This window comes from Chrysochloris asiatica, unplaced genomic scaffold (genome assembly GCF_000296735.1).
Source record: "Chrysochloris asiatica unplaced genomic scaffold, ChrAsi1.0 scaffold00233, whole genome shotgun sequence".
Lineage (NCBI taxonomy): Eukaryota > Metazoa > Chordata > Mammalia > Afrosoricida > Chrysochloridae > Chrysochloris > Chrysochloris asiatica.
Window position 1 is genome coordinate 4,423,437 of NW_006408751.1, and position 18,723 is coordinate 4,442,159.

The following is an 18,723-nucleotide window of genomic DNA, read 5'->3' on the forward strand; positions in this document are numbered from 1 at the left end:
CACAGTCTTTAGTATGGTTTGCACCTCAATGTCAATAAAGCAAAATTCCTCACAACTGGATCAATACATAACATCATTATAAATAGAGAAAAGATTGAAGTTTTTAGCGTTCATTTTGGTAGGTAAAGTGGACAGTCAATTAAAAAGAGGAAGATCCACAATGAGATAGATCGGTACAGTGCCAGCAGTAACGTGCTGAAGCATAACAATTGTGAAAATGGCGCAGTACAGGGCAGTTTGCATAGGGTCTGTTGTGCATAACACAATCACTACGAGTCGGGGCAGATTCGATAGCGGCATCTAACAACGAAGATTTACAGCTGCAAACACTATACAGGATTGCTGTGAGTTGGAATCAACTTGATGGCAGCAGGTTTAGTTGGTTTTATGGGGATGTTATTAGAGTAAAGTGGAATCCTGGTGTGGCGCTGTGGATTAATGCGCCAGACTGCAAAGCCATTTGAACTGCAAGTAGGCGGTTCAAGTTCACCAGCTGCTCCTTGGAAATCCTATACAGGGTCGCTATTGTCGGAATCGGCTCGACGACACTTGACAACAACAACAACAACATAAGAATAAAGTAACAATTCATAAAACATTTACTGTTATGTAGAAGTACCTCAATAAGTATTTGGTAAATGGTGAATTAATGAGTTACTGAAAGAACACTCATAAAGGGTTTAATACAATGCCTGGTCCAGAGGAAATGCCTAGTCTGTATTGAATAGGATCATTTTTACTATGAACCAACAATTACAAGTTGTAGTTACTTGAATAAGACACCAGGTGGCAGGAGATAATAAAAATGATTATCAATTTATAAAGCTCTGTACATTAAAGGTAACTAGCAACAACACACTCTGCAAGAGACAATTGTGTAGAGATTTGTTCTTGAAAGGTTTTCAGGAGAATTTTCTAAGTAAATGCACAAATTTCAAATTGCCCTTATCAATTCACCTTCCCATAACAATTAAAATTCAATCTATCTGCATTTGCTTCTGTAAAGTAATAAGAAGCTAAGCACCACACTTAACATATGTAGTTTTGTTTTATCCTTAACTCTTTTATGAAGTAGATATAAATGCCAGACTGCCACATCTTTCTCCCATGGGTGTCCCATCTCTGCTTCTCTGTTGGCTTGTTTAATCTCTTTTATATTTCCAAAGAGATTGACTCAAGATACAGTAACCCTAATTAACATAACAAAGAAAACCCATTCCTAAAGAAGATTGTAAGTACAGGCATGTTGTTGCTGCTACTCATAGAATTTACAACACATTAAAAAAAAATAAATACATAATGTATAATTTTAAGAAGACATGTCTGCTGCAACTTGATTGGAATCCCATTTTTTCACTTGATAAGTATGTGACTTTTCTATATAGTCTCAGTTTTTATAAGCATCAGTTTTCTCACTAACTGGCATTCCCTGGGAGAAAGATGTGGTAGTCTGCTTCAGTAAGATTTATAACTATGGAAACACTATGGGATAGTTCTGCTTTGTCCTATACGGTTGCTATGAATGAGAATTGACTCAGTGATCATAAGGTGTATTCTTTCTCTTGCAGTTTGAGGGGAGACAATAAATAACCACCTTTTTTTCCCCTCCTAAGTTTAACACCAATAAATATGGCACAAAGGAGAGATAAATGGTAACCCAGGTTTATTACTGATAATGTTGTGTTTGAAAATACAGTTTGTATCCACGACCACATGAGCCTAACATCCTCCTCCCTTAATACAGAATTAAATTAACCAACTTGTGTAGTGAGTTAAACATTGGACTGCTAATCAAAAGATCAGCAGTTCAAACCCATCAGGTGCTCTGACCTCATAGTTAGCAGTCCAATGCTTATCCTACACACTCACATGAGAACTCCCTCATCACAACGGTAGCTATGTTTCAGTCCATTGTTGCAGTTCCTGTGTCAATCCATCTTGTTGAGGGCCTTACTCTTTTCTACCGACCCTGTACTTTACCAGGAATCCTGTAGGATAAGTGCTGTAGGATAAGCACAGGACTGCTAACTTCAAGGTTGGTGGTCCAAACACATCAGCCATGCTTCAGAAACGCTATACATGGTTGCTGTGAATCAGAACCAACTCAATGGCACTTAACAACAACAAATACTTTATCAAGCATGATGTACTTTTCCAGGATCTAGTCCCTTTTGATAGAGTGTTCAAAGTATGTGAGACAAAGACTCACCTTTTCAGTCATAAGGATCATCCGGTTCTTCACCAACAACATAATTAAAGTGCATTAACTTTTCTTTTTTTCATTGTCCAGCCTTTGAATATATGAACTGAAAATACCATGGCTTGCATTAGGCATACCTTAGTCATCAAGGTGACATATTTTTAAGATTTTAACAAGGTTTTTTGCAACAGATTTGCCCAATACAAAACATTGTTTGATTTCTTGACTGTTGCTTCCATAGGTACAGATTATCCACCCAAGTAAAATGAAATCCTTAAGAGCTTCAATATTCTTCCTATTTATCTTATTCATCAGATCTCACTTTCCTACTGTTGTGGCAACCTGAAGGCTATGTGTTTAAGTGTCCATTTCACAAGCGCTTGTGACATGGAAGATGCAGAGGGAACATTGATTAAGAAAGCGAGATTTGTTAACACAGCAAGCAACCTATACTGATCAATATGTCAAAGGTGGCATGACTAACTACTGTTTCATCAATTAAACATAGAGATACCTACACAGCATGGTGGCATGGTATCAATCCTTATTATACTTATTGACTGATTTGCATAGAGTCTTTATGAGTCGGAACCAACTAGACAGTGCCTAACAACAACAACAACAACTAATATATAATTACTAATTATAATAACAAAGTCATGGTGTGACACTGTAGGATAAGCACTGGACTGCAAACTGCAAAGTTGGTTGTTCAAGCCTACCAGCCATTCCTTGGAACCCTGTACATGGTTATTCTGAGTCAAACCCAATTGGTTGTTTGGTGGCTATGTGCCATGGAGTCAGTTCCGACTTTTAGCGACCCTGAATCAGACAATCATATGATTTACTATGCCAGCAACGACAAATTGAAGAGGACAATCATCAAAAAGAGCATTTCAGAGTCTAGCTTGAAGTACAATGCTATCTGTGGTAAGATAATATCCATATGCATACAAAGAAAACCAGTTAATACCTTTATTGAAATTTACATACCAGTCACTAAAGCAAGTGATGATGAAATTGAAGAATTCTACCAACTTCTTTAGTCTAAAATTGATCAAACATGCAATCAAGTTTCATCAATAATTTCTAGTGATTTTGTGAATGTGAAAAAGAGGAAGGATCTGTATTTGGAAAATATGGCCTTTGTGACAGAAACGATTCTAGAGATCGCATGACAGAATTTTGCCTGACCAAGAACTTCTTCATTAAAAATATATTTTTAAATAACCTAAAGGGTGACTGTACATGTGGACATCCCCAGATGGAATACAGAGAAATCAAATTGACCTCATCTGTAGGAAGAGACAATGAAGGGCTCAATATCATCAGCTAAAACAAGGTCAAGGACTGACTGCAGAACAGAGCATGAATTGCTCATATGTAAGTTCTGCTTGAAGCTGAAGACAATTAAAACAAGACAAGGAGAACCAAAATGTGAACTTAGATATATCCTACCTGAATTTAAAGACCAACGCAAAAACAGATTTGATGCATTAGACACAAATGAGTGAATACCAGATGAGTTGTGGAATGACATTAAGAGCATCAACATGAAGAAAGTTAAATCATTAAAAAGACAGAAAAAGAAAAAAAGAGCAAACTTGATATCAGAAGGGACTCTGAAACATGCTCTTCAATGTACAGAAGCTAAAGCAAATGGAAGAAATAATGAAGTAAAAGAGCTGAAAAGAAAATTTCAAAGGGTAGCTCAAGAAGACAAAGTCAAGCATTATAGTGAAATGTGCAAAGACCTGCAATTAGAAAACCAAATGGAAAAAACACGCTCAACATTTCTCAAGCTGAAAGAACTGAAGAACACATCTAAGTACCAACTTTCAATATTGAAGGATTCCATGGGCAAATACTGACTGACACAGGATGCATCAAAAGAAGATGGAAGGAATACACAGGGTCACCGAACCAAAAAGAATTTGTCAGTGTTCAACCATTTCCAGAGGTACCATATGATCAATGGTAATGAAGAAAGAAGTCCAAGCTACACTGAAAGCACTAACAAAAAACAAGATGCCAGGAATTAATGTAATACAAATACAAATGTTTCAACAAACTCAAGCAGAGCTTGAGGCACTCAGTTGTCTATGCTAAGAAATTTGGAAGACGGCTCTCTGACCAACTGATTGAAAGGGGTCCATATCTGTGCCCAATCCAATAGAATGCAAAAACCATTGACTGTTATCATGAATATCACATGCAAGTAAAATTTTGCTGAAGATAATTCAAAAGCTGTTGTGGTAATACATCAACAGGGAACTGCCAGAAATTCAAACAAGATTCAGAAGAGGATGTGGAATGAGGGAAATTATTGCTGACATCAGATGGATCTTGGCTGAAGGCAGAGAGTACCAGAAATATGTATTCTTGTGCTGTCTTGAAGATGCAAAGGCACTCAACTGTGTGGATCATAACAGATTATGATAACACTGAAAAGAATGTGAATCCGCAGAACGCTTGATTGTGCTTATGAGGAACCTGTACATAGACTATGAGGCAGTCATTGGAACAGAACAGGGGAAAGTGAATGGTTTAAAATCATGAAAGTTGTGTGCTAGGTATCACCCTTATTTAATCTGTATACTGAGCAAATAACCTGAGAATCTAGATTATATGAAGAAGAACATGGCATTATGATTGCAGGAAGACTCATCAACAACCTGTGATATGCAGATGATACAATCTTGCTTGCTGAAAGAGATGAAGATTTGAAGTACTATCATCTTCAGTGTGGATTGCACCTCAGTATAAATAAAACAAAAATCCTCACTACTGGATCAATAAATAACATCATGATAAGTGGAGGAAAGATGTAAATTACCCAAAGATTTCATTTTGCTTGAATTCACGATAAATGCTCATGGAAGCAGAAGACAAGAAATCAAACTATGTGTTGCATTAAGCAAATCTGTTATGAAAGACCTCTTTAAAATGCTAATGAGCAAAGATATCACTTTGGGAACTAAGGTGCTCTTGACCTAAGCCATTGTATTTTCAGTCATCTCTTATGCATATTAAAGTTGGACAATGCATAGAAGAATCTATGCATTTGAATTAATAGCATTGGAGAACATTGAAAGTACCATGGACTGTTGGAAGAACAAACAAATCTATCTTGGAAGAAGTACAGCCAGAATGCTCCTTGGAAGCAAGAATGGTGAGACTTCTTCTCTTGTACTTTAGACATGTTGTCAAGAGGGAGCAGCCCCTAAAGAAGGACATTATGTTTGGTAAAGTGGAGGGTCATTGAAAAAGAGGAAGAACCACAAGATAAATTGACACAGTGACAACAACCATGGGCTCAAACATATCACAATTGTGAAGATGGTGCAAGACTGGATAGTGTTCTGTTGCATTGCACACAGGATTGCTGTGAGTTGGAACTGATACATTGGAACCTAACAACAACAATATACATCTATATGTGAGGGAGTATTTTTAAGTTTGTGGAAAATTCAATTATCTTTTCATTCCATTTTTCATTAACTTTTTGAAGCCCTCTTGTATGTATTGTTGTTGTTGAGTGCCATTGAGTCAGTTTCCACTCATAGCAACCCTATATAGGGTTTCCACGAAGCAGCTGGTGGGTTTGAACTGTAGACCTTGTGATTGTGCTAATCCTACAGCGCCACATCAGAAGTCCTTTGAGTATGTATCTTGTATGTATATTATGTTTATATATACATAATAATGATCCAGACAGGGTAGAAATTATGCTAACAGTCCTTGAAATTACCCCTATTTTCCTGGAATGAGAAGGAAGCAATGCAACACTTTTCTACTAGCCCAGGGATGAGTGCTCTTATCCTTTCTTTTCTTCCTTCTGGATTTTCTGTTCCTCTAGAAATTCTTCTTCCAGTGTACAGTGAATCCCAGATTTGTGATGGAGTTCTGCTCTGCCAACTCTGTTGTAAGTTCAGACATAAGTTGAATACCTCAATTTTTTTTTTATTATTGACTTTTATTGTTAATTTCTTTATAAGTTCATTCTTCATTTGTCTTTGTGAGTTGGAACCATTGCATATACTACATAATATATGTATGTATATATATATAGTTGTTGTTAAGTGTAGTCTAGTCATTTTCTACTCATAGTGAACCTGTGTATGGTTTCCAAGGATCAGCTGCTAGGTTTGAATCACTGACCTGGAATGCAAGGTTGGAAACAAAGAGGAAGAATCAGTCACTGGAACAGATGGCTTTAGTGGTAGAAACAATGCTGGAAATTTCATGGTAGAATTTTGCAAGACCAGTGACCTCTTCATTGCAAATACCTTTTTTAAATAACATATAGTATTACTATAATTATGGACTTTATCAGATGAACACACAGAAATCAAACTGAGCACATCTGTGGAAAGAGATGGTGGAAAAACTCCATATCATCAATCCAAACAAGGCCAGGGACAGACTGTGAACCAGAACATCAGTTGCTCATATGCAACTTCAGGCTGAAGCTGAAAAAAATTAAAACAAGTTCACAAGAGCCAAATTATGACCTTCACCACATCCCAACTGAATTTACAGGTTATTTCAAGAACAGATTTGATGAATTAGGCACAGATGACCGAAGACCAGAAGATCTGTGAGATGACATCAAGAACATTATACAGAAAGAAAGCAAAAGGTCATTAAGAAGACAAGAAAGTAGGAAGACATCAAAATGGAGGCACTGAACATCAGCCATAGGAGCCGCTGGAATTTACTTTCCAGAATAGAAATGCTAAAGCAAATTAAAGAAATGAGGAAGTAAAAAACTGAATAGAATATTTCAAGGGCAGCTCAAGAAGACAAAATCAAATATTATAATGAAATGTACAAAGATCTATAGTTAGAAAACCAAAAGGGAAGAACACGCTTGGCGCTTCGCAAGCTAAAAGAACTGAAAAAAATAAATTCAAGCCTCGACTTGCAATATTGAAGGATTCTGTGGGCAAAGTAAGGAGCTCTGGTAGTGGAGTGGGCAAAATATCGAATGATGCAGAAAGCATCAAAAGAAGATGGATGGAATTCACAGAGTCCCTGTATCAAAAAGAAATGGTTGATGTTCAGCCATTTCAAGAAATAGCATGTGATCAAAAGCCAATGATATTAAAGGAAGAAGTCCAAGGTGTATTAAAGGCATTGGCAAAAAACAAGGAACTTGGAATTGACAGAATACAAATTGAAATCTTTCAACAAACTGATGCGGCGTTGGAGACATTCATTCATCTATGCCAAGAAATTTGGAAGACAACTATCTGTCTAAGTGATTGGAAGGGATCCATAGTTGTGCCCATTCCAAAGAGAGGTGACCCAACGGAATGTGGAAATCATTGGACAATATCATTAATATTGCATGCAAGTAAAATTTTGCTGAAGACAATTAAAAAAATGGCTGCAGCAGTACATTGTCAGGAAGCTGCTAGACATTCAGGTTGGATTTAGAAGAAAACTCCATATATACAGAATCCTGGTGTGATGCTGCAGGATAATGCACTGGATCACAAGGATGGTTTGAACTGCAAGGTCAGCAATTGAAACCCACCAGCCACTTCTCGGAGACCTTAGATAGAGTTTCTATGAGGTGAAACTGACTAGATGGCACTTAACAACAGCAACAATATTATATATAATATTCCCAGCTCGCAAAGACAAATAACAAAAGGCAATAATTGGGGGGAAATTGAGGCATTTGACTTATGTCTGAACTTACAACAAAGATGGCAATGCAGAACTCTGTCATGAATCAGGGACTCTTTGTGTTCTGGAAGAAGAATTTCTAGGGGAACAAAAAAATCCAGAAGGAAGAAAGGAAAGGATAAGAACATTCATCCCTGGGCTAACAGCAAAGTGCTGCATTACTTCCTTCTCATGCCAGGAAAATAGGGGTAATTTTGAGGACTGTTAGGATAGTCTCTATTCTGTTTAGATCATTATTAACCCATTTAAAAATATATTTCCTAAATTTCTTTTAGCTCCCCCGCAAACTCCCTTCTTAAAAACTGTTCTAAACATCTAATATATTGTCAGAGTTTGTCTTACTGCCTTACGGTTGGTGTTTCTTAACTTTTTACTGTGAATTAAGTGAAAGTTCACAGAACAGATCATCAGTTTTACATTAAACAAATCATGTGCTTTGCTTCATTCATTAGTTAACAGTATTGACCTCTATTCACTTTAACTCTTGCATTTCTCCTTGTCTCCCACTACTTTCATGGTTCCTCTGATAACCTCCCTCTTGTTTTATATTGCCTGCCCTGTCATGTATATTCGTTGCACGTTTCACGTATGTTAGCATGTGTCTAAGGAGCTCTGGTAGCGTAGTGGTTACGAATCAGGCTGCGAACCTTAAGGTCAGCGGTTTGAAACTACCAGCTGCTCCGCGGGAGAAAGATGAGGCTTTCTACTCCCATAAAGATTTACACCCTCGGAAACCCTATACAGGGTCGCTATGGGTCGGAACCGACTCGACGGCACTTAACAACAACAACAACAAGCATGTGTCTACCCTCTAGTCCATGAATAATTTCCTCCCCCACCCCTAAACATCATAGAATGATTTTTTTAAATCAAGAAAAACATTTCATAACTTTTTACAACATGGTCTCATACCATTGACCAATTTCATTTCGCATAATGTACTCCAGGTCCATCCACCTTAGTTCTCAAACTGACTTCTTTGTTCTTCAGTACTTTAAAGCGGTCTTGTGCCACAGATTTACCTAATGCAATATATCATTTGATTTCTTAACTGCTACTTCCATGAGAGTTGGTTGATCTGAGCTAAATGAAGTCTTTGACAACTTCAGTCTTTTCTCCAAGTCGCAGCTTGAACTTCTTCAGTTCGCCTAGCTTGAGAAATGTTGAGTGTGTTCTTCCTTTTTGGTTTTCTGACTCCAGATCTTTGCACATTTCGTTGTAATATTTGACTTTGTCTTCTCCAGCAGACCTTTGAAATTTTCTGATCAGCTCTTGTACCTCCTCATTTTTTCCATTTGCTTTAGCATCTGTACACTGGAGAGCAAGTTTCAGTGTTTCTTCTGAAATCCATTTTGATCTTTTTGAGTTGTTACTAAATGTCTGGCATTGTGCTAAGTAATTTTTAAGTGAAACTTCTGAACAACATGCTGTGTATTATTATCTGATTTTTTAGTTAAGCCAAGGCTTAGGGAGCACAGTGGCTCTGTAGGAAAAACACTGAAATTCAAACCTCAGGTTGGCAGTTCAAGCCCACCAGTCTCCATAGGAGAAAGATAAGGCTTTTTGCTCCTACATAGATTTACAGCCTTGGAAATCCTATTTGGGTTTGCTATGGGTGGGAATTGATTCCATGACACTTAACAACAACAACAGATAAACTGAGACTTAGAGAGATGAAACAATTATGAACAAAATTATCCAGTGAGTGAGATTCAGGATTCAAATTAAAATCTAAATAATTTCAAAGTCCCTTCCTGTAATACAGAAATAAGTAAACTTTCAGGTTAGGGTGAACATTTAATGGTTGGAAGAATAGACAAGCACTGTGGCGCTGTGAATCAATGCGCCAGACTGCAAAGCCATTTTAACTGCCAGGCCAGTGGTTCAAGCTCACCAGTCACTCCTCGGAAACCTTGTATAGGGTTGGAACTGCCTCGACAGCACTTAACAGCAACAATACCATTTATAATTATGTACCAATCACCCTGATAGTTGTTTTACATCAATCATTGAGCTCATCTCAGTTATAATTATTTTTTAGGATTATATATTCTCCTAAAATTTGGACTCAAGATAGGTCTGAATTCTTATTTATATGTAAAATGAATATAACTTTAAAAAAAATATAGCTGAAGATATTAAATTTTAAAGAAAAGTCATCTGTTCTCACAATAACCAGCAATGTGTTCTTGGGCAAGTTTTCAATCTTTCTGGGCTCTGTTGTAAAGTGATGCATATCAACCTGGGTAATAAAATTCTGAAAGCAAGACTACCCTCCTAGGGATATCTTCAGTGTATGATTTAGGAAGACAACAACTCTCTGACTTCTGGTTGTTCATGAATATCAAAACCACTCAGCTTTCAGAGTGAGACATATTAGGAGACATTTTCATCTGACTATATTCTCCCTTGATTCCTACTCACCAGCCCTAGCTTAATACTTAGAGTTGATGCTGGCATTTGAGGGATATGTCGCTCCCAGTGTGTCATTTAAATCCTCCAGCTGTTTTCCTGTCATTTCCCTTCCTACTTTGCTTCTCCTGCTATAAGCCCCCACTCTTTTCTCCCAAATTTCCTTTACAGATTCAGCCTTACAGCAAGTACTCACAGGGTGTGTCTACTAAGACTTTTCCCTTGGTTTTTTTTTTTTTTTTCATTTAACCAAAAAGTCAGGTGTTTTTTTTAAATTCAATATTTTCAAGTGCTTACTGTTTATAATAATTATTTTCAAAACATGACTGATGTTAAGAATCTTGGCTACTTATTCAAACTAGGGATCCCCAGGCCCAACTCCTGAAGATTCTATTTCAAAAGGTCTGAGGTGGGATTTTGGGAATACCTATTTTTCACAAATGCACTGAACATTCTTATACTATTCCAGTTTTGGAAATACTAATGTAAAGTATAAAGAAGTAATCAGACTTTGTGACTGAGAAAAAGACTTAATATTATAAATCCTTAGAGGTTTATAATCAATTTAGGGTAACTAGAACCATATATAAGGAGCTCTGGTAGCATAGTGGTTACGAATCGGGCTGCAAACCACAAGGTCAGCAGTTCGAAACTACCAGCTATTCCATGGGAGAAAGATGAGGCTTTCTGTTCCTGTAAAGATTTACAGCCTCAGAAACCTTGTGCAGGGCCACTATGAGTCAGAACCGGCTCCACAGCACATAACCACCACCACCAGAACCATATATGTGTACATAAAATATAGGCTAACAATACAAACTTAAATAAGTAAGTACTAAAATTGGAGTCCTGGTGTTGCACTGTGGGATAAAACACTGGACCACAAGGTCGGTTTGAACCACAATGTTGGCAGTTCAAACTCACCAGTCGCTCCTTGGAAACCCTATATATGGTCGCTATGAGTAGGATGTGGCTTGATGGCACTTAACAACAACAGGCAAAAATGAGTGTATTAGACCATAATATGCACAATATTCTTTCAGAGGAGAAAATTCTTTGAGCTAAGTTCAGGGGTAAGACTTGGACTATCTGTTGAAGAAGCACAGGATATGAGTAAGTATGGATAATATGGAAAGGGAAGTGGAAGGGTTGGCAGGAAATTCAGAGAACAAAAACTGGCAGGAGTAAAGGAAATACAGAAGAGGAAGAGTTAATACAGGAGGAACTTGAATTCCAGCCTGGTGCAGTATTAAATTCAAATTTAATCCTGTAAGGAATGGGGGGCCATTCATGATTTCATAGCTGAAAAGGCAACTGATTAAAAAATAAAATAAAAAGTTTTTCACAGGTAGTTCTGGCTGTGGTATCCATCCCTGCTTCAGAAGCTTTCACGTGGAGGAATACATGCCATTCATTATATTGCTGTTAAACAACAGATCACTGGACTCCACCCCAGACTTTCTGCTTCAGGGAGTTTGGGGTGGAGCCTGGGAGTTGGCAATCCTAGCAAGTTCCCTAGTGATACTGATGTTACTGGTGTAGCATCCATACTTTGAGAATTATTGGTATACATAATTGATTTAGGAGTTCTGGTGCAGCTCTGTAATATCAGCACCGGACTGTTAACCATAAAATTTGTGATTCAAACTCAACAACCACTCCTTGGAAGCCCTATACTATGAATTGGAACTAAATTGATTGGAGACCATTAAAAAGAGTGAGGTGGAGATGTCTGAATACTAGGACAAAGGTGGTGGTTTTGAAATAGAAATGAAGGAATAGCTGAAGGAAATTGGTGTGTGACTGGAATAGGCAAGAGAGAAGCAAGAAAAAAAAAATTTTTTTTTGCCAAATCGCAAAAAAAAGAGAGAGAGAGAGAGAGAGAAAGGACCCATCTTGATTATAGGAGAAAGATGAAAAACCCAGTCTTCTTCATGGTGAGGTGCTGCTTGCACTGAATACTTCCTGTCTTGCTCCTTGTTGTTCTTGGCCATAGAAGAGCTAGCTGATGAGGATAAAATTAAAGTATAGATTTGCAGGAGATTAAGTCGTGTACTGTCCACAGGATGGATTGGGTAACCTGTGATTGACAATGTCCTCCAATCTGACTTGACCCACTTAGCATGCCTGTCCATGCTGAGCCCATTGTCATTATTTCACATCTATCATTTACCCAGGCTCACACCCAAACCAGAAATTCCTGCTTAGGACAGCTGTTGTCATTGTAACCCCACCCACACCCACACAAGGAACTAACTTATGTGAATCCTAACGTACTAAGGCATTTAATTTCCAAACTTCTCTTGTTCTTACCACAAAGGGGGCCCTTTGAAAGCACTATGTAGGATTTCAGCAAGTGGAAGAGTTATGGGCCACCACTCTTCTGTAGCTTAGGTGGCTTGTGTGTTGCTGTCATGCTAGAGGCGATAGCACCGGTATTTTAAATACTAGCAGGGTGTCATCATCGTGAACAGATTTCAGTGGAGTTTCCAGACTAATACAAACTAGGAAGAAGGAGAGGAGGACCACTAACTATTACCTCTGAATGATTAGTCACTGAAAACCTTATGAATAGCAGCAGAACCATGTCAAATACAGTACTAGAAGATGAGCCCTTAGTTTAGAAGACACTCAAAATATTACTGGGGAAGAGCTTCCTCCTCAAAATGGAGTTTACTTTAGTGACATGAATGCAGTAAAACTTTTGGGACCTTCAGTTGCTGATGTGCACAACTCAAAATGGAAAGAAACAGCTGTAAACATTCATTAATAATTGAAACACGAAAAGTGAGAAGTTAGGAATCTAGGAAAATTGGAAATTGTCAAAATGAAATGGAATTAATAGAGACTTATATCTTAGAAACTGGTAAATCAGACATTTTGAATCAGATAATCATATGATTTATTATGCTGAGAACAACAAGCTGAAGAGGAATGTCTTTGCATTAATCATCAAAAAGAGCATTTCAAGATCTATCTTAAAGTACAATGCTGCCTGTGATATGATAATATCTATACACCTACATAGGAGGAAGACTCATTAACAACCTGCGATATGCAGATGATACAACCTTGCTTGCTGAAAGTGAAAAGGACTTGAAACATTTACTGATGAAGATCAAAGAGCACAGCCTTCAGTATGGGTTGCATCTCAATGCCAGGAAAACAAAAATCCTCACCACTTGACCAATAAACAACATTCTTATTAACGGAGAAAAGATTAAAGTTGTCAAGGACTTCATTCTTCTTGGATCAACTATCAACACTCATGGAAGCAGTAGTCAAGAGATCAGACGACGGACATATTGCATTGGGCAAATCTGCTGCACAGGAACTTTTTATTAAAGTGTTGAAGAGCAGAAATGTCAGCTTGAGGACTAGGGTGCACCTGACCCAAGCCATGGTGTTTTCAATAGCCTCATATGGATGCAAAAGCTGGACAGTGAATAAGGTAGATAGTAGAAGAATTGATGCCTTTGAGTTGTGGAGTTGGAGGAGAATACTAAAAGTGTCATGGACTGCCAAAAGAACTAATAGATCTGTTTTGGAAGAAGTGCAGCCAGAGTGCTCCTTGGAGGCCAGGATGGCTACGCTTCGTCTCTCATACTTTGGACATATTGTCAGGAGGGAACAGTCGCTAGGGAAGGATGTCATGCTGGGTAAGATGGAGGGTCAGAGTAAAAGAGGAAGACCCCCAACGAGATGGATCGGCCAAGTGGCATCACTGATGGTGTCAAGTGTGGCAGCGGTAGTGAGATTGGCCCAGGATCAGACATTGTTTCGTTCTGCTGTGCATGGGGTCACTATGAGTTGGTTCCGACTCAATGGCACCTGACAACAACAACAACATACACCTACAATGAAGACCAATTGATACCACTGTTATTAAAATTTACGCACTAACCACTAAAGTCAAGTGATGATGGAATTGAAGAATTCTGCCAACTTCTTCAGGTTGAATTTGATCAACCATGCAATCAAGATGCATTGATCATTACTGGTGTTTGGAATGCTAAAGTTGGAAACAAAGAAGAAGGATCAGTAGTTGGAAAATATGGCCTTGGTGATAAAAACTACGGTGAAGATCACATGATGGAATTTTTCAAGACCAAGGATTTCTTCATTTAAAATCCCTTTTTTCCCCCAACAACATAAAAGGCTCCTATGCACATGGACCTCCCTAGATGGAATACATATTAATCAAATTACCTACATAGAGTAGTGATTGCAAACCTTAAGGTCAGCAGTTCGAAACTACCAGCTACTCCGTGGGAGAAATATGAGGCTTTCTGCTCCTGTAAAGATTTACAGCCTTGGAAACTCTGCACAGGGTCACTATGGGTTGGAACCGACTTGACGGCACTTAACAACAACAACAAATAGGATGAGACAATTTTTAAGCCCAATATCATCAACCAAAACAAGGTCAGGGACTGACTATTAAACTGATCATCAATTGCTCATGTGCAAGTGCAGGTTGAAGCTGAAGAAAATTAAAACAAGATGAAGAGAGCCAAAATATAGCCTTTAATATGTCCCACCTGAACTTACAAACCATGTCAAGAACAGGTTTGATGCATTAGACACTAATGACCCAAAACCAGAAGAGTTGTAGGATGGCATCAAGAACATCACACGTGAAGAAAGCAAAATGTTATTAAAAAGACAGGGGGAATAAAAGGAAAAGACTAAAATAGATGTCAGAAGGGACTCTGAAACTTAATCTTGAATTTAGAGAAATTAAAGCAAATGGAAGAAATGATGAAGTAAAAAAGCTGAACAGAAAATTTCAAAGGATAGCTCAAGAAGACAAAGACAAGTATTATAATAAAATGTTCAAAGACCTAAAGTTAGAAACGAAAAGACAAGAAAATACTCAGCATTTCTCAAGTTGAAAGAACTGAAGAAAAAAAAAATTAAAGCCTCCAGTTGTAATATTGAACTATTCCATGGGGCAAAATATTGAATGATGTAAGAAACATTTAAAGAAGATGGACGATATAAACACAGTCACTGTACCAAATAGAATTGGTTGATGTTCAATCATCTCCAGAGGTAGTGTATGATCAAGAACTGATGGTATTGAAGGGAGAAACCCAAGCTGCACTGAAAGCATTGCTGAAAAATAAGGCTCCAGGAATTGATGGAAATATTTCAACAAACTGATGCAATGCTTGCTTGTCTATGCCAAGAAATTGGGTGACCTGGCCAACCAACTTACTGGAAGAAATCCATATTTGTACTCATTCCAAAGAGGACTTGAAATACTTACTGATAAAGATCAAAGACTACAACCTTCATGCTAAACATGTTCATGGATTGCAATGCAATGTAAAGAACAAAAACCTCACAACTGGAGAAATAAATAACATTATAATAAATGGAGTAAAGACTGAAGTTGTCCAAGACTTCATTGTGCTTGGATTAACAATCAATGCTCATGGAAGCAGCAGTCAAGCAATCAAACAATGTATTGCATTAAGCAAATCTGGTGCAAATATCTTTTTAAATTGTTAAAGAGCAAAGTTGTCAGTTTGAGGATTAAGGTGCACCTGACCCAATTAATGGTATTTTCATTCATCTTACATGCATGTGAAAATGGGACAATGAATAAACAAACCACAGAATGATCTATGCACTTGAATTATGATGTTAGCAGAGAATATTGAAAGTACCATGGATTTTCAGAAGAAAAAACAAATCTCTTGGAAGAAATACAGCCAGAATGCTCCTTAGAAACAAGAATGTTAAGACTTCATCTCTCGTATTTTGGACATGGACATGTTTTCAGGAGGAATCAGTCCCTTGAAAAGGACATCATGCTTGATAAAGTGAGGGTGAATGAAAAAGAGGAACACCCCAACAAGATGGATTGACACAGTTCCAAAATGGGCTCAAATATAACAATTGTGAGGCTGGTGCATGCCCAGGCAACACTTTTTATGTTGTGCATAGAGTCGCTATGAGTTGGAATTGATACAAGCGGACCTACCAACAAGAGTGTAGAGCCACACAGAAGAATGCCTTTGTGTCATCTATAAAATACAGGTAAACATATATCTGGTGTTCTCTGCATTCACCCATCTATCTTTCAGCAAGAATGATAAGCCTTTTCCATGTCCTCTTCTGAATTCTGCTTGAATTTGTGACAGGTCTATCCAGGTACTGCTGCAAACCGTATTTGAATTATCATCAGAAAAATGTTGCTGGCTTGTGCTATAAATTGTATTGTTCAGTAATTTCTTCATTTCATTGATCCACATTTCTTTGAAATGGACAAAGATAAAATACATACATTCAAGACAGCTGTCCAGGTAACTGTCTCAATTTTTGGGGTGTAAACAAGTGAGTGCTTCCAGTGTTGCATCCATTTATTGAAGCATCTTGATTGGTATTCCATCAGTTCTTAGAGTTTTGTTTTTTGTTTTTTTTCTAAGTTTTCATTGAGAACTGGATGATGGTTCACATAAGAGAACATCAGTTTTACATTCATCCCATCATGTTTCGTTTCACTGAATGATTACAATCCCCTCCATGCATCATTATTCAACAGCATTTGCTTCCATTCTCTCTGGGTTTTTTTGGATGTACACCGAAGCACTCAGGAATATACAACCATTTAAACAACCAAAAGGCTCTCAGCACACAACCCCTCTCCCTTCCTGAGTCCAGGGTCCCCAGCCGCTCCATCTCTCCACGTCATCATCTCTGCCTCCATATCTGGTGTCACTTCTTCTCTGGATAGGGTCCCACACTCCACTCTTATCCCTTGATGGTCCCAGGGTTCTCTGTTCCTGGACTGCAAAATCAACCACTCCTCTTCTTTTGTTACCAAACACCTACCTTTACATTTGTAACACTCATAATCAGTCCTGATAACAATTATTCACTATTGAACCACTATTGAGTCTTATTCCCATCTCCTTTCACCAGCCCCATTCAGACAGGTTGGAAACCACTCAGTGGAGATTCTACCTTCCCTCATACCTTCTGAAACTAGGCTCACTCTTGAAAGCTTATAAGCTAGTCACTTCGTGCCTTTGTAGTCCCCCATTTTGGGTAGCCAGTGTCTAAGTTGCCCATCCCTGTCAACCCTGTGGACTGAGGGGGTGGGAATGATTCTTGTTGTAAAGATTCGTTCCCTTTTTTGAGCTACTACATCCATGAGTATAGGTCAAGTTCATCAAATTGTAGTGGATTACTCTTTTTTCCCTCTTCTTTCTTCCTCTAGTCAATTTCTGATCATTCAGCCATTGAAGCCAGGTCTAATGGGTGTTAACTGCAAGTATGGGTGTTCTTGGAGGGTTTGTTCCATCAATGTCTTCAGTGTAGCCTGTACTTCTTCCTTTAGAGTCGTCAGTTCTTGATCACATACTACTTCCTGACATAGTTGAACATTAACCTTTTTTTCATTTTTATATTGCAATTCAAGATTTGAATTTTTTCTTCAGTTTTTTCTGCTTGAACAATGCTGAGTATGTTTTTCGTTTTTTATTTTTTACTCCAGTTCTTTGCACATTTCATTTTAAACTTCGTTCAGCTCTTTACTTCAACATCTCTGGCGTTTGCTTGAGCTACTCTGTGTTCAAGAGCAAGTTTCAGAATTTCTTCTGACATCCATTTTGGTCTTTTTTTTTTTTTTTTTGTCTTTCTAGTGACCTTTTGGAGTCTTGGTGTGGCACTATGGGTTAATGCGCTGGACTGCAAAGTTGATTTGAAACACAACGTCAGCAGTTCAAGCTCACCAGCTGCTCCTCAGAAAGACAATACAGGGTTGCTATGGGTTGGAACTGGCTCAACAACACTTAACAGCAACAACAACAATGATCATTTGGTTTCTTCATATATGATGTCCTTGGTCTTTAGTGTTCAAAGTTTCAAATCTGTTCTTCAGATTGTCTCTAAATTCAGGTGCAATGTACTCAACATTGTACTGTAACTTTCATGAACTTGTTTTAATTTTCTTCAGCTTCAACATGAACTTACCTAGGAGAAACTGCCATCGATCCCTAGCCTTATCCTTACCGATGATAGTGAACTTTTCTTTTCCCTTATCTCTTCTCACAGATGTAGTCCATTTGATTGCTGTGTATTCTATCTGGTGAGGTCCATGTGTATAGTTGTTGTTTGTGTTGTTTAAGATATTTTCAATGAATAAATTGGTCTTGCAGAATTCTCTCATGTGATTTCTGGTATTATTTCTATCACCAAGGCTGTATTTTCCAATTGGTTCTCTTTTTTACAATTTTCACATTGCAATTACCAGTAACTTTCAATACATCTTGATCACATGTTTGATCAATTTCAATCTGCATAAGTTCAATTTCTTTATCATTGATACCTAAATTAAAATTATAGTATTAACTTACTTACTTGTAAACAAGTGTAAGGAGCTCTGGTAGTGTAGTGGTTAC

General features: G+C 37.8%; 1 protein-coding gene across 1 annotated transcript in view; it reads right to left on the minus strand.

Moving 5' to 3' along the window:
* TTK (TTK protein kinase) overlaps nucleotides 1-18,723 on the minus strand; it is a 144,664-nt gene that overhangs the window by 24,244 nt on the left and 101,697 nt on the right. Inside the window, exon 19 of the mRNA XM_006873279.1 lies at nucleotides 18,553-18,650. Coding sequence (XP_006873341.1) covers nucleotides 18,553-18,650 — 98 coding nt within the window. The remainder of the gene's footprint in view (nucleotides 1-18,552; nucleotides 18,651-18,723) is intronic.